This window comes from Diadema setosum, chromosome 5 (genome assembly GCF_964275005.1).
Source record: "Diadema setosum chromosome 5, eeDiaSeto1, whole genome shotgun sequence".
NCBI classification, from domain to species: Eukaryota; Metazoa; Echinodermata; class Echinoidea; order Diadematoida; family Diadematidae; genus Diadema; species Diadema setosum.
The window spans coordinates 11,036,989-11,053,826 of NC_092689.1; the positions used below are offsets into that span (position 1 = coordinate 11,036,989).

At 38.3% G+C, this 16,838-nt stretch overlaps 1 protein-coding gene across 1 annotated transcript; it reads left to right on the forward strand.

The window, feature by feature from the left end:
- The first annotated feature begins 386 nt into the window (after positions 1–386).
- LOC140229081 (ADP-ribosylation factor GTPase-activating protein 2-like) lies at positions 387–16,517 on the forward strand. The gene is made up of 13 exons (XM_072309343.1): positions 387–521; positions 4,389–4,507; positions 5,003–5,075; positions 6,317–6,448; positions 7,224–7,383; positions 8,932–9,056; positions 9,600–9,760; positions 10,295–10,423; positions 11,290–11,430; positions 11,801–11,938; positions 13,462–13,588; positions 14,291–14,491; positions 15,875–16,517. Exons 1-13 carry the CDS (start codon positions 450–452, stop codon positions 15,890–15,892), a joined length of 1,596 nt encoding a protein of 531 aa, XP_072165444.1. The 5' UTR covers positions 387–449; the 3' UTR covers positions 15,893–16,517.
- The last annotated feature ends 321 nt before the right edge of the window (positions 16,518–16,838 follow it).

A 16,838-nucleotide genomic window follows, 5' to 3' on the forward strand; every position in this document is an offset into this window, starting at 1 on the left:
TGTTCCAAAACAGGAGTATAGTATATCTAACATAATGTCGAATGTCGCTGGGCGAATAGTCTTGCTGCCGAATCTCAGTCAATGAGGTTGCTAGTAGTCTACGTGTTGCAGCCCGCAGTCCAAGTATCAGTACAACAATGTCTAGTTTATTTCTTTTTATATTTTGTAAATCTGACACATATATTTTTGTGCGGGATCATTTTTTCGATTTTAAGCAGAAATATTAATCATTTATACATATAAATTAGAGGTGAAGTCTCATAATAAATAGTATTATATCAAAATAATCAACGTAAAGAGAAAAAGAATGTAAACATAAGTAATCCGCATCAATCACAAATTGGCAATGCACCTTGTTAAACGTCATCACTATTGTACATCACATACAGAAGGTTAAAGAGTTGGGTCGGCTCTCTCGGTACGAAGTCTGATAAATCAACAAATTCAGGATGGCCAACGGACCTTCGAAATCGGATATTCAAGCAATTTTTAAGCGCCTTCGTTCGAATGCGACAAATAAAGTGAGTATGTGAAATGAGTACTACAAATCTTTCGAAGACAAAAGTTGAAATGTTCGATTGACTTCGGTATGGTTCCCGATGCTGCTGTAGTGGAGTGAATGAATGCGTGCACTCCCACTGCACAGCACTGCACGTCCCAACGTAACGCAACTACTGCACTCAACAGCAGTGTTGCTGTAATGTGATGTGTGCAGTGTTGTCCGTGGTACGGTACGGTATTCTGTTGCATCAGTCGATCGTGATCGTTTCATTTTTCAGAAGACACACGTCCGACTGTAATCTACAGAGACTCCAACCTCAAGCACCTTCTGATCTGGAGATTCTCCCGTCCGAAACCCCTAGCAAACGGGAGACTAAGTTGATGTGTGCGAGGAGCGAAGTTCCTTGGGTTCTAGGTGTTCTCTGGTGCTATCTAATTCTAAGGCTTATTTTTTCAACATACAATAGAAATAAGTGAGAAATCCTTTCCACCGGGAGACACAGAGCCAGGGCGGGAGATATCAAATCTCAAACGGGAGAACGGGAGATTTTGCAAAAATGGGCTTTCGGCGGGAGATATCCCGTCGAAAACGGGAGAGTTGGAGTCTCTGAATCTATGTCTATTGTTCAATTGAATTATTTATTCGAACCAGTCATTCAGTAATTAATACAAAAAGTAATATGACCCGTGTTGAACAACATTCAACAATTTGTCTTTGATTATGAATTAATCTGTTAATGCTGTGAACACGGTGAAAGTGTGATAGGCCTAAGTAAATTTAGATTTCTACATAGGCCTACGTCACACTACACTGACTGGAAGATACATCATTATTTTACATGGTATATGCATCAGCTGATGCATGTTTGTAAGTTTCTTCTGACATGAATGACCCTTGTTTGAATGATGGGCCATGTGTGTTAACAATCTTAATTTAATTTAATCACCAACATTCACATATAAAAAAGGCAGTGTATACAACCACACGCGCGTCTGTCTTTACCATCCAGCCACACGAGTGTGGTTGTAGCCATGGCCCGAGTCGCTGGATACAGCCACACTCATGTGTAATGTACATATCTACACGTTACACACATGGATGATGGAGAAGATGATCGCCGTGCGTGCGTGTCAAGCACATGAACACCACACAACCAGCTTATTGGCAAAGCGATGAAAGTAACCTCATTTTCATACCTTCTGATATTGTTTTCTCACAAATTTTTAATTTTTTTTTTATTTTGCTCCATTCTCATCGTGTTTGCTTGATACGATGGGTTAAGCATTAATAGCAAAGTTAAAACTGCCGCTAAATTGGGGGACTTCGGATTGACATTGCTAGACTGCAGCTGGTGGTAGGTCCTACATCGTGACTTTGGGTGCTAGCGATCGCTCAGCGCAGCTGCAGCCTAGCCAGCGCAGTTGTGCCACCCTCCCCAGCAGGGACCCGCGCGCCGGCTGCCTGTACGCTAGGTGCGCGATTTGCAAGTACATGTTATACCCGAACGAACGAAGGTGAAGTCTCAATAACGACGCGATGCATGATCAATCGTAAATCAAAGTCCAAAAGCAATTGTAACTTTGCTATTGATTTTAAATTTATCTTATCAAATAAAGAAAATGAGAATAAAGTTTAAAATGAAAAAAGTAAATTTGTTTAGATGGTGAGATAATATTAAATGAGGAATCCTACTAGGAGGTAGGTTCATCGCTTTGCGGTGATACATCATATCGCGTGTGTATATGTGGCCACACACTTGCCCACAGCGTGTTCCCCGCTACTCAATACAGTATTAAGCTCCGTGTGTGTGGATATGATGCATCACGCGTTACCCCGGGGTACCGTTGTACCCCGGGGAACAACGTTGTGTAGCGCCACCTCACGTCCACTCGAGGACAGCCGCAGAGAAATGCATGCACTGTGTGTGCGTGTACATAGTCATTCCCATGCCACTGCATGTACTATGCATGCATAGCATGGTACGCTGTGCTAGCAATAGCGTGTGCTTCAGTGCAGTGCAGTGTAGTGCAGTGCTGTAGCTAGCGTGCGCTAGCTCCAGCATCAAAATAATTTCCCACTTTTTGGCACCCAGGGTACAACCTTGAAAAAATAAATAAATAATTCAACAAAATGGCTGATTTTTAGTTGGTACCCCAGGATACCGTTTAAATGTCATCATATGTACATTTGAATTTACCCACGAGTGTGGCTGTATCCAGCGACTCGGGCCATGGCTACAACCACACTCGTGTGGCTCGACGGTAAAGACACACGCTTGTGGTTGTATACACTGCGTATAAAAAAAAGGAAAGACAATACAATTACATCTATAAAAGTTATACACTGAATGAACAATCAGATCATCAAGTTAGTTGAATTTAAGATGAAAGTGTATAGGACTTTTTTGAATTATAATGTAGCTTTCAAAGCCAGTATGGTCAGCAAGCAAAAGTAAATTTACTGTATTCATGCTGATTTTTTTTTTCAATCTTTTGGTTTATTCTAGTAGTACAGGATACTGAATCTGATCCTCTTGAATAGGCCTACAAAAAAACCCCAACAACCCAGCAACAACAACAACCCAGCAACAACAACAATCCAGAACACATTGTAATAGAGTTGTATAAGAAGTTGCTTGATTTACTTCCACAAACACCATTCTATCAATTTGTTTTGTCTTTAGCTCTTTTTCCCCCTTTAAATGTGTTTCATTGCTTTGTTTGCTGTGTTTGTTTGTTTTTCACTAGATAGAATAGACAATGACAATGAAACAGTGACACTGTCCATGCTGTGAATGATTATTCATTGCCCTTTGTATTTATTTCATAATTTGATGATGGTTATTGTTTTGTACTACCCTACTGGCAACTATACATGTGAACAATGTATAGTGATTGGTGTTGTGGGGATACCATAATCCATCACTGCTCACTGTGTCATGATCACAACCCCATTAACATGTTTCATGTGAAATTCTCAAATTTCAGTAGATGTAACACAGGTCCTATCAGGTTCTCTGTACAACTACAAGGGCAAAATTCAACACTGCCACTGAATTGAGTGGGCAAATAGTTCCTGGGCCCTGTAGCATAAAAAGATACAATAAAACATAAGCCAGAAAATCAAATTGTGCAGGTCAGTAATTAGCCATCACAATTTAGTATTCAGCGGCTTATGTTTGATCTCAACTTTTATTCAACAGGGCTCTGGTGAATTCAGTGAACCATGTAAAAACTTACTCTTCCTGTTCAACACTAGTAGTGTTTCTTATTGTGACACTTAGCAAACCATGCTTAATCCATTAGTCACTGAAACACCCAAAACCGCCTGTCTTATTAATCCCTAAAATGCCCGAAACTACCTGTCCATGATGCTCTACCGTTTGTTTGTTTATGTAATTTGAAAAAGGTCAGTGGTCAACGAAATAATGTCAGAATTTTAATACCTCTGTGACGCACCAGTCTTTTGGTAAAGTCCTAGGCTTTCAAATAAACTTAGCTTATAAACAACATATGTATATATATAAAACATATGTAGTTACAGCATGATTAAAGACAATCATTTCCTTGCTTTATTTTGGTTAGTGCATAATGAAATCCATAAGTTCATATACAAGTCTATGGAGCTGTAAAACATGTCCTAGGTCTGAAGTTAGCCTTGTCCAAAGCAGTGATACAGTCAAAAAACATGACCAAAAAATGTATTTAAAAAAGTGCAAAGGATTAATAAAGAGAGCACAAGGTGAGTAATACATTATGATACTAATGATAGAATTTGGATTACACAAATTATTCCTTACATTCCTTTGAGAGCGTTCAAAGCCTTTGTATCAACTGGTCTCAACCAGGAGGCAATTACCCCATATTAATGATTATTTCTTGACCAGACATGCTTTGACTGTGGTAGCAAGAACCCAACGTGGGCCAGTGTCACATACGGTGTGTTTCTCTGCATCGACTGCTCTGCTGTCCATCGTTCACTTGGAGTCCATGTAACATTCATTAGGTAAGTTAGAAGCAGCATTTCTTTTTCTCTGTCATCAATATTCTGTTGCTTCCTCTGCATTTATGAACATCTTGTGCAGTTTATATCTATTAGGCCTAATGTAATCTGATATCTCTTCCACGTGGGGGCGTTTGGGCAAGGGCTCTGCACTTTTCACAGTCAGGTGCCCATTAATTTTACTTGCCCAGCAGTGACGTATACTGGTAGTTGCATACACTTGTAGGACAAGTGGTCTGTACAGGTAGCTCTCTGTCAGATATAAGAAAAATGTGTTGGTGGAGAACCGTATTTGCATTTCTGCTGTAGAGTGAATACCACACTTCTACTTCCTCGATTGCTGTTCTATTCTTGAGCTGCTCGATTATAAGATAATTTTGCTTGATGTATGAAAACGGTGAATGGTTTACCATCCCACAATGAATGAATGGCATTATCTTGACAACACCTTAAAAAAGGAGAGGACATTCAATGTTTGCATCGTGAATTTGTCTCCAGGTCAACTCAGCTCGACACATCGTGGACATGGCCTCAACTGAGGGCAATGCAAGTTGGTGGCAATGCCAATGCAGTGAGTGAATTTTCCTTTGCTGTCTCTAAATTTGCTGTTAATTTGGATTAAATGTAAGCTGTTGATGGCATACAGTGTATGTGGTTGCTGTCGTGTATCGTGCAGAGGCGTGTGTGTTTGTATTGTAACTACTTAAGTACAAGTGTACAAATTGATTCCCATGAAATGCTTTCCAGTGCTTCAAACTATGCAAATATTTAGTTCATTGTGAATAGTTTATGATGGTTGGCCTTGGCCGTGTTGCCACTACTTTGTTAACAGGCTCTCAGACATATCTTACAACAAATATTACATCATGACTAGCTTCATAGTAGAGTAAATACAAATATAATAGCATGCTGCATTCTCTGTGAATTATTGTCATGCAGAATAAACTGTTTAAAGGACAAGTTCACCTTTATAAACATAAGGATTGAGAGAATGTAGCAATATTAGTAGAACACATCTTTGAAAGTTTGAGGAAAATCAGACAATCCGTTCAAAAATTATGAATTTTTGAAGTTTTTGTGCAGTCACCGCTGGATGAGAAGACTGCTGCGCAGCGTATGATGTCACATGAGTACAACAATATAAGGAAAATATAAAGAGAATTTCACAAAATTTCATCTTTTGAAAAAAGTACACATTCCCTTGACTTGTTACTGACATATGATATGGGTAATATTATTCCCCCTGCCTTTTGAAAGAGGCAAGTCAAGTGCTCTTTTATTATACGAAAAAAGTGAAAATATGTTGAATTTTCTTTACATTTTCTTTATACTGTTGTACGCATATGACATCACTAGCTGTAGTAGTCTCTTCGTCCAGCAGTTCCAACACAAAAATTTTAAAAATTCATAACTTTTGCATCGATTGTCTAATTTTCCTCAAACTTTCACTGATGTGTTCTACTAATGTTGCTGCATTCTCTCAATCCTTAAGTTTATGAAGGTGAACTTGTCCTTTAAATTGTGATGTTTTTGTAGACTTGGTTGTAAAACATTTCATTTGCAGATAGAAAAGGTACATGAATTATTATTTTTTTTCTGAGTCTATGTTGTCTTATCAGGAAGTGGAAAAAACATATTGTAGAGATATATCTTACTTCATTGGAAAATAAGAACCAACAGATATTGCTACTATTAATACTGCTTGTTGTTGCAATGAAGTGATTGTCTGCTTTGTTATACATTTGACTCAATCACGGGCCAAATTTATTTTGCTGAACACTTACTGGTTGTGTTTTTCTTCTTTGTGAGCAGATAGCGTACTTCCGGCAGCATGGTGTTGCTACAAAGGATGCCAACGCCAAGTACCACAGTCGAGTCGCCTCGTTATACAAAGACAAGATTAAGTCGCAGGCTGCTGCAGCCATGAGGAAATACGGAACAGAGGTATTGATTGGTCATCTGCTGACATTTTTCTGTTGTACACAAGATGATTGGATGATGTCTAATAATTTTAGATTCTTTTTCCAGGAAAAGGTTTATGTCGCAGAGATGAAGTAATCAAGCCAAAGCCTCTCATTATTTTCATGGATAGGGGAATTCATATTATTTGGCGCTGGTATTGTGATGTGTTACGTGAGTAATCTTGATTGATGAGAGTCAAGGAATGATGTTACATTTTAGTATGATTTAAAGAAGGAAAGCAAAACAGTTGAACCAGCCATGAGCTGAAAATGTCGATGACATATTTTACACCTGATGAGTGAAAATTCAGATGGATATTTGATTATTATAAACCATTTTATATCTGAAAGTTAATTGTATTATCTCCTGTGAGATGATTATGTCTCACTCTTTGTGCATGCCTGCAACACTTCAGATAACTCCTTTGAGAAGTAGTTTTACTCAAGGCATCAATTTGTACCCTTTCAAACTATTGTACTTTCTGCACCAAGTCAGTGCACCATTGTGAGGGCATACAGTTTCTGCTTGCCTAACAGTGGATGCAACGTATTCAGAATAGTTGTTTTGACACAATGTAATGACGCATTTATATAGGCGCTGATACACATCACTGTGTTCATTACATATCAAGTATTACATGTTGTGTACAAATTTAAGAATAGACAAGGTACAATTTTCATTTTCTTTATCTGTGACATTTATACATGTATAGCAATTTTTTTTTTTTTACATCTGATATTCCATGTTACTTTAATAGCTCCATCTAGACGACTTTGTGCAGTCCCCCCAGGCAAAGGATGTGGACTTCTTTCAGGAGCATGAAGATATCCAACCCCCGCCAAATGTATCACAGGCAACTAATGGCAGGTTGGCTAGTGAGCCAGAGACAATCAGCAGCCCAACGTTAGTCAAGCCAGGTAAATGTTACAATAATGCCAATTAGACACGATACCCAGAGTATCCTCTGGTGTGTTAGCACTGCTCTCCCAAAAGGCCCTGCTACTGTTATTGGTCAGCAAGACCCTACACACTTTTGTGCATGTGGGTCTTGTAGGATGTAGACGGGAAAAAAAAAGATATGTCGTCCAAGGGAGTGTGGCATGCACCATGGACTATTTGAACCCACAATGCTGCATTAAGTGTCTAGAGCCTGATCCACTACACCACAATGCTGCCCATATGACACATTCACTCCCACACCATTCTCTGATGTGAAGTAACCTGCAAGAGGGGTAAAATGGTCTGAAAGTACAGACTATCATTTTTTATTAATTAATCCAGAATAGGCAGTGCCATGGCTCATTTTTCGCCAGTATGTCATTTAGAGTTGATGTAACAAAATGGTGAGGAGGTGAATGAAGAGACATGCAGCATTAACCATTATTTTGAGCACATGGTGCAAAACACATACTAAAGAAAATATTTCAGCATACACCATGCCAATTATATCACATTAGAATGTATTTAAATCCTAATCTCCATGCTCAGTTTGTTTTTGTTTTTGTTTGTTTGTTTTGTTTTGTTTTGTTTTGTTGTTGTTGTTTTTTTTTTTTTGGGGGGGGAGAGAGGGGAGGATATACTTTGACCAAGCCAGATGTTTTTACACTGTATTGGTCACTAAAACAAGCTTTGATGTAAATATGCAGCCCTAGCAATATGATGACTCTTTTATCAAAACAATGTTGATTGTGAGAATGTACCTCAATAATAACTTCTTTTCAACCAGACCTACATGTAGTCAGTTAATGCTTGTCTATGATACAGGCAGTGATAGATGCTAATAGACTTTGCTATTGCACTTTGTGTGGAGTTTCTGATTGATCCTTGAACCTGCCCACTCCCAACCTGTAAGTTTCAGGTCTTTTTGACAGCGGTTGGAAAAATTCCAACTTTAACATTAATTATGATGTGGTGGGTAAAGAACAGATTGGTCAACTGTACCTACCCAGATGCTTAGTAGGGTATGATAAGCAAATATCTGACAGTGGACTTATTCAAGCTTATTGTTCTGTTTGTATGTATGTATGTATGTATGTATGTGTGTGTGTGTGTGTTTATGTGTGTTTTCAATTTCAATTTCACTTTATTTTCGTATTTCTCAAGAAAATACAGTTGTCCAGCACTGACATCACAAAAAGGTCTAGTCTTCTCGTCCAGTAATAGCAGCAACCTTTAAAAAATTTTGAAAGAATTGTCCAATTTTCCTCAAACTTTACGGGTGTGTTCTTTAAATATTGCTGCATGCATTCAATCCACATATCATATTTTGGTAGCATTTCCCTTTAAGTACAATTAAATGTTTGCTGTGATGGTTACAGATAAGTTACGCAATAACTGATATCTTTTAGATATGTCACTGTGCGTGTCATCTTGACATGATCCATATATGGATATAGACATTCTGTTTTATGTATCCTCATGATTGTATTGTCTAAATCTAAATCTTGCACTTGCTCTGAATCAAGTTCCAAGTGAGCCAGTGGGTGCCCCCAGTGTAGAGGAAGCCCTGAGTGTCTCGCCAACCCAGGCTAAGATTGAACCCAGGAAGCCTACTATAGGTCAACGAAAACCCACCAGTGCCAAAAAAGGAGTAAGTTTCTGAGGAATCGGTGAATGTAGTTGTACATCAGAATCATTGTGGAGCATACATGTGTGATCATATATCATATTTTAGGTTTACTGATATCCGTCTTTACTGATTATATCTGAAAATATTGGAATTAATTGATCTATTGATTTCATCTACCTCCGAAGCATAATTCCTTTTCTTAACTCCTCTTCCACTTAGGCCTATCAAATGTTTACACCTCTGAATGGTATGTGTTATATAAGGATGAAAGATTAATTTTGTTGTGCATCCATTTAAACTGGGACAATACTTGTGAAAACAGCATCCTTGCCTTCATAATTATGTGCATGTGATTTTATTTTCAAGAGAATGTGTGCATATAGATTCCATGGGAGTTAAAGCAGCATGGAATGTTCAGCATTTACCAATTGTAATCTTGTATTATGTCATACAATCTACACAATCCACATCTCTCTTCATGTGCACAAGTGCTTGCCTGTCTGTGCCCATTCAAAACAATGGTATTTACAGAAAGCATTATTCCCCCACCCCCCTTCTGAATAGCTTGGAGCGAAAAAGAGCAAGGGACTTGGAGCCCAGAAAGTCAAGACTAACTTTGATGCGATAGAATCTCAGGCCCAGCAGCAGGACAAGATGAGGGAAGAGAATGCCAAGGCAGTCGAGCTCCAGAAAGCCAAGACTAAAGAGGAGGAGGAGGCTCGAATGTGAGTGGTGTCCAGGATTGCCTAGATCTTATGAGAAAGGATTCCTCCTAAACATTAAGAAGATTGTGTTCTATCTTTTTTGAAACGATCGCTCCGTGTGAGCTCCTGAGAAGAGAGGAGAAGAGCAAACTAGAGATTTTCTTTTATTTCAAAATTACATTTTGTTTTGATTCATTGGATTACATATGAGGAATGACGGTAAAATGACACAGTAATGGGGAGTAACTTTCATTAAATTCATTTTGAAAATGATTGCATGCAAATTACATGAAATATGCTGCACAATGTAGTGAAGTTATTTTGATGTGTTCTGAAAAACGTGGCAACTTAAGTTGCAAGTATTTGCTTGTGATTATGAATTCAATCAGATCAACTTTGTTTGGCACAGTGCTTCACATTCTTGAGAAATTACATTGAAGTTCATATGAATATTCATATTTATGTGGATATTCTGATTCGATGTCCTGTGACTCCATATTTTCACATTGCTTGTTTGTCATATGGACACTTAAATATTTCTTTTTCTTTCCTCAGGGCTTCGATGAGGCTGGCCTACAAAGATATGTCGGTGGAAATGAAGAAGCAGGAAGAGAAGTTAAAAAAAGAGGATCCAAACAAGGCCAAGCAGATGGAGCGTCTTGGCATGGGATACAGCGGAAGATCGTAAGTAAATCAGTGTCTTTGCACTCGTGTGAAATCAGGAGTGACCAGGAATAACTCCAGTGGCATGCTTGATCCTTTCCTTTTATCCTCCATACATTCTTTCTTTAGCTTCACAAAGACCACATGGATATGTCAACATGTAGGATTTTACTATTGTTGCAGCTGGCATTTGTTTTCCCTGCTGCTTGTAATAAGAGGGGACTTCAAAGCATCCTATGGTGCCAGATGTTCTCTTCCGGGTGTTGAGGAACAGTGCTAAAAAAAAAATGCCTCTTTGAGGTAACGATTCATCTGTGTCGCATACTCATTAATGGAGTGCCTCTACCAGTTGGAGTTCTAAATGACTACTCATATTTCAAAAATATGAGCATATGTCTGTGCTAACCATTCAATATTTCTGAAGCAGAACTTTTGACATGAAAACAGTGCATTACTGTTTGAGATTGTAAGCTGAGCCTTCCTATGTCCTTGGAGGGCATGTTACAAGTTTTGGTCTTGTGTCATTGCTGGAAGCATAATGCCAAAGAAATCTTACTTTGTTCTTTTGTAATCTGTTTGGCCAGATCACAAAGTCTTGAACATAGGATTAAGAAATTAAAACTATTAATGTGAAGGTAGGATTGAGGCCTCTTCATCCTCCAAGTAGCAGAAGTGTTGCAATGATTCTCATTTTATTTCAGTTTGCATTTTTTCTTTTCATTTTTTTTTTCTCTTGTGGCCCATGAACATTGCTACTAAATTTCACCAGACAATCCTAGCAAAGAATTCCCCCTCCCCCCCAAGGAAAAAATGTGTCTCTGTATAGATTTGATTGTCATCATTGCAGACTTTCTGTACAATTTTCCTTTTCATGTCTATTTTCAAAGGGGGGTATCCCATTCTGCACTGAGTGACATGCACACCATCGAGCAGGTCAACCCCGTCAAGACGGGCTCAGGGAGCCGGTCAATGTCCAACAGAGATTTCTTTGACGACTACGACACCGGATTTTCACGGAGCTCTTCAAGGTGAGACAACGATCTTGGGTAGACTTTTGTTTTGTTTTGTTTTGAAGGGTCAAAGGTCATGGTAACAACCTACAATTTATTATTTGTGCAAAATCATGTGTGAAAAATGCTACTAAAGCTTATCAAGTTTGGTACTTTGTTGAGGCCTCATGGAGGTTACAATGTTCTAATTACTGTAGGGCAATGCCTGATTGAAGTTCAGATGTGAGGGTAATGTGAAATTGTTTTATAGCTATGAATAAAAGTGGAATGACTGCAAAGATTCTCTGTGCATTGTCACAATTCTGTGATAAAGCTCAAGTACAAAAAATTTTAATAACCAAGATGCGTCACAACCGATATCTTGCTTGCTGTGATAATGTGTTTGCAGAGGTTACAAGGACAGTTCGTCATCATTTTGGAATGAGGACAGGGATGAGCAGAAGGACGACACGTCAAGTTGGGACATCATAGACAAGAGCGAGACGAGACAAAGCAGCTATGACAGTATCTCTCCCCTCGAATCCAGGTAAGTATGATGTACAATAAGGGTGAGTTTGTGAGGTTTGGCGCAAGCACATGATGGTGACCAGGGCCAAACGAAAAGAAGATCCTAGAGCGAAAGAGGCAGTATGCTGCTTTTTACTACCGGTACTTCTCTAGTTATGGGAAACAGTGCTGTGTCATGAAACTTATAAAAGCCTGCTTATTTTAACTATTAATTACTTTGATTGATTGATTTTGTGCTAATTATGGTAGAAAAGTGATCAGTGACAATTTCCAACTAAAAAAAAAAATGGAAAAAACAAAGAACTATATAAAAAATTAAAAAAACAGTGGAATACATAAGAATTGAAACGACTGTTGGAAGTTTTTTTTTTATGTGTAATTCTTGAGTATGTTAAACCATGTACAAGCAAAAAAGTAGACTCAATGCTTTTCATTAGGCTAAAATAAGACTTAGTCTTAATTTGTGTAATTGATTAGTTAAGATTAGAAGTTTATAATTTAAAAAAGAAGACACAATCTTGTAGGATACGATGTGGGTGTCACCCGTACCAAATTTCTTTTTATCAATTTATCGTGTATCAATTTATCAATTTATCGTGTATCCGATCACTGATCGCCTGTGATCGTGATCTAGGGGGAACTTGATCGCTGGCTGAACTGTATGCAGGGAAAAAATACAAATGATTAAAATAGATAACTTTTAAGCAATGATTTAAACTTATCTACACTTTCAATACTTTTAATGTGAAAAGGGAGTTTGTTCCAAAGAGATGGAGCAATGACAGAAAATCCCCTATCACCATTATGAGTACTTGTGCGAGGACCATATGTGACCCTGCACCACAAAACACACAAAAAGTCGCCAGACATGGATTTTTTAGTTAAGGAGAGATTCTGAAAGAGCAGACTCTAATCTTTAAAATGATGTATAACTCAATTCAAATCTCAACTTTCAAAGCAGTATCATCATCTTTTCAAAAGTTATTAGAGTTGAAAGTGAAGAGTGTGCAAAGGATTTTCAAGAAATTAAAAGGGGCCTCTAAGAAAAACCTGATCACCTACTTTACCAAAAAAGGGTTGTAGGAAAACTGCTGATAACCCACTTTCACATTCAATTTATGATCCCAAACTTAGGGATAATGTAGAAGTAGAATAGCTCTTTCAGAAAATATGGAAAACTAAAAACTGACTCGGTTGACCTGTTTAACCTTTCTTGAGTCCGCACATAAAATCAAGGGGTGCGACTTTTTGTTTGTTTTGTGATGAGCGGTCACATATGATAATTGCAGAGTAGAGGACAGCAAATGACTGCAAAATGGCGTCATGCCTTGTAGATAGTGACATTTTGATGCTTGGGTACATTTTAGCTGATGAAAATGGGATTGCAACAGATCAGCTTAATTGCGATGAAGCTAGCAACGTAATAGAAGTTGATGGCTGAACTAGCAGGGGAAAGTGAATGAATAGGTCCTCGTTAAATGTGCTTGAATTCGCGGCAAGAAATATGTTGTCCACTTCTTTGATTCTTTGTTCGTCTTATAGATCTACCAAGTCATCTTCCAAGCACACAGAGTACGACAGCGGAGCATCATCAGAAGCCCTGAAACGATTTGGCAACGCCAAGAGCATCTCATCAGACATGCTCTTTGGGAGGGACCATGACACAGAGGTATGTTTTCACTTTTGCTTGACTCGCCTGTAGCTGAGAATAGTGGGGTGCCGGCAAGACAAGTGAAAAAAAAAAAGAAAAAAAAAATTGCAGCCTTCTGTAAACATGAAATGCTTCAGTGTGTGGATTTTTTTTTTTCAGGAATTTTGCACTCATCTAAAAACTGTCTAAAAAAATTGGAAGGTGTTGGAGACATCAGATTATATTCCAAAGTTACTATCCTAAGTAAAAATGATAAACTACCTAGGCATGCACAAAAATTCATCATGCAAAATTTTCCACTCTCACAGTAACTGCTACCACCAAACATGCAGGCAAACTTGTATCATAGTCACTTGATTGATTAATTATTATTATTTATTTATTTTTTAGCTTTAGCAGTGCCAGCTATTACTACAAGACCATTGCTTTTGCCAAGCTGATGTTACAGTGAAGGAAAGTGGAATGTACTGATAATACTTGATTTTAAATTTGCTGACTGCGCCCAGATGACGTGAGGTTAGGTTTAGGTGTCAAAGAAATTAATGACTCGGCATGAGAAATCATGAAGAGATATCATGAGCTCGCACACAGAGAGGAAATGTGCAGATGGACGAGAGGGTCAGGGGGCGTGATCAAAAGCGAGTTGAAGGTTCAGCCAGCAATTTGCCCAGTGCTCCTTATCTTGTGTTCATTTTTTTTTCTTTTCTGTTTGATTTCCAGTATGAGAGCAAGGCCAGAATGGCACAGTTTTCAGGCAGTTCCTCTATTTCTAGTGATGAATACTTTGGGAGGACACCTTCGCGCTCCCACGGAAGCACAGGGTCAGATTTAGGAGCCATAAAGGAAGGCATGAAGGATGGTGTCAGTCAGGTTGCCGGCAAACTCTCACGCATGGCAAACGGACTGGTTAATTCCATTCAGGTCAGCCTCGAGTGCTTTCTCTCTTCCGGAGTTTCACTCTCCAATCTGAACTTCCTAAATTCACCACTCATATGAGTCGCTAGATGCTGCACAATATTTTTTGTAAAACTGAATTTCTACACTGCTTGCATGCACAACTCTGCTCTTTCTCTTCACTAACGTTCACTTGCCACGGTACTGTTAGTGCGCAGGGCCAAATATGTTGCATGGTAGTCATCAAGCTCCGTGAAACACATGAGATGTGTATAGCGCTGAGGATGTGGGTGTGACTTAATTTTAAAGCACAAGTGGACTCACTGCAATCTACAGCTCCATGTCCTCATGAATTATACTGATCTGAAACTTCACTGCACTTAATGAATTGATGTTATAATCTGATTGCAAAAGTGCAGTTTAGGAGCCGTCTTTTATCAAAAGAAATAGTGTCATAGTAATGAGCGTTTGTTTGTGTACCGGAATTTCGAGACTTGGGGTACATGCCCTCACAATGCTCATACATCAAACACTATGGAGAAAAGCATAACAAAAATGATTATTCCAGATCAAAGAAGGAGTAGTTTGAAATCTTGTGAATGGTAAATAGTTCTTTGGGTTAATCTGATAAACTTATGGAATGGCTGGACAAATGCACATTATTTGAACAACATCTGTTGCTTAAACTCAAATTAGGGCCAAGATTTTTCGAGCATACTGGAATACCTGGATTACTCAAAAGCTTGAGTGGTGCAAAGGGCAAGGGCAAAATTTGCTGTGGACATGGCATCCTAAGTTCCACTGTCATCTGTTTCTGCATGGACATTCATTACAATCATGGTTATGGTTCTAGAGTAGAAATATTTTCCTCACCACCATTTCAAATCTTGTTCTCAGGGGAATTCTGCATAATTCCTCTCTTATCAGTCAGCATTCTGATCAGGTGCTCTCATAATTTGTGCTTTTGATATCATATTACTGCCTGCCTGACAGAAGGGCCCTAGCATGAAATTTCAGCCCCAAATTGTTCATCAAAAGTTTTGATTTGGGGATTTGATAGTTTTGAAAACTCTTCCATATGATGTAACCATCTTAGGGCCGTTCTGCAGGCTTCGAAATTATGTTGAACTTCATATCTTTTCAGATTTGAAAGTTGTCAAAAAGTGATTAACCAGAAAACATTTCCTTTATTTTGACATTATTTTGTGTTTTCAACTTGTTTGTCTTCTTGGTTTTGATTCAATTCGCCACAACACCTTTCCTGGTAGTTAAACCTCAAGCTTCTCATTACATTTCACTTCATGATGAATCTCGGGATGTTGGAAAAAGAAGAACCAACTGCGATGGCGATGGCCCATTTGTCTCCCCCTACATTCAAGGCCTCTCTTTCTTATTTATTTCCTTCTGCAGGATCACTATGGATATTGATGATGGACATTCTACCTGTTGCCCAGCTGCGGCACTCACCGTTTGATGACTTATATTGATGCGGATTGGCAGTAAAATCAGCGTCTATTCTAGAGCATTCCCTTCGAATGCCTTGTAAAACATGGTTTCATTGTAAAGCTTTATATGTCTCGAGGTTTATATTTATTCATCATTATTAGTATTTTTTTTTTTTTTTTGTTAAACAGAAGGAAATTGCCCACGTATATGTAGTTTGTGATTGTCAAAGTTATTCTTCTCCCTAATCTTCCTTTTGAAGACTTTGTCGGATATTAAATTCTGATTTTTTTTTTTCTATCATTCCTTGACACCTGTATGCACTCTTTATGGTCACAATGAGAACGACTCAAGCAATGTCTGTTTTAGTGTTGTGCATCTATCATTTTGATGTCTAGTTGGTGATTTTGGCACGCAACGATTATGTCTAATGACGCCCTTCTGAAGATATTGAGTAATAGACTTTGAAATGGCATCACACTTGTAAAAGACCAGTTTTAATGACAGAAGACTCTCACAAGTACACAATGCAATAAATGATAAAAGTTCAATTTCAGTGCATTGTCGTGATGATCTGTTTTCATATTCATTCAAAAGCTCCTCGTCAGGCTGTGTTCTCCTTTGAAACAACAAGCAGTCTAGTCAAAAATGTTGAGACATGATGCGTATGTCTCGGATTCAAGCGTGATTTGTGTGTCTCACATTTAGGCATGATTTAATGAATTAAAAAAAGAGCCAGTATCTAAAAAGAAAACCATGATAAAAGGATGAACCGAAGGTGAGGCAGATACACCGTAAAGTTAGTAGCTCTCCATACCTGCCCATTTCATTATCCATGAAATCTAAAATTGCTGGTGCTATTTTCAAGTATATAAACATAAATTTGAAATATTGCTTGAACTTCCACATGGATAACTTTTCCAACTCCATT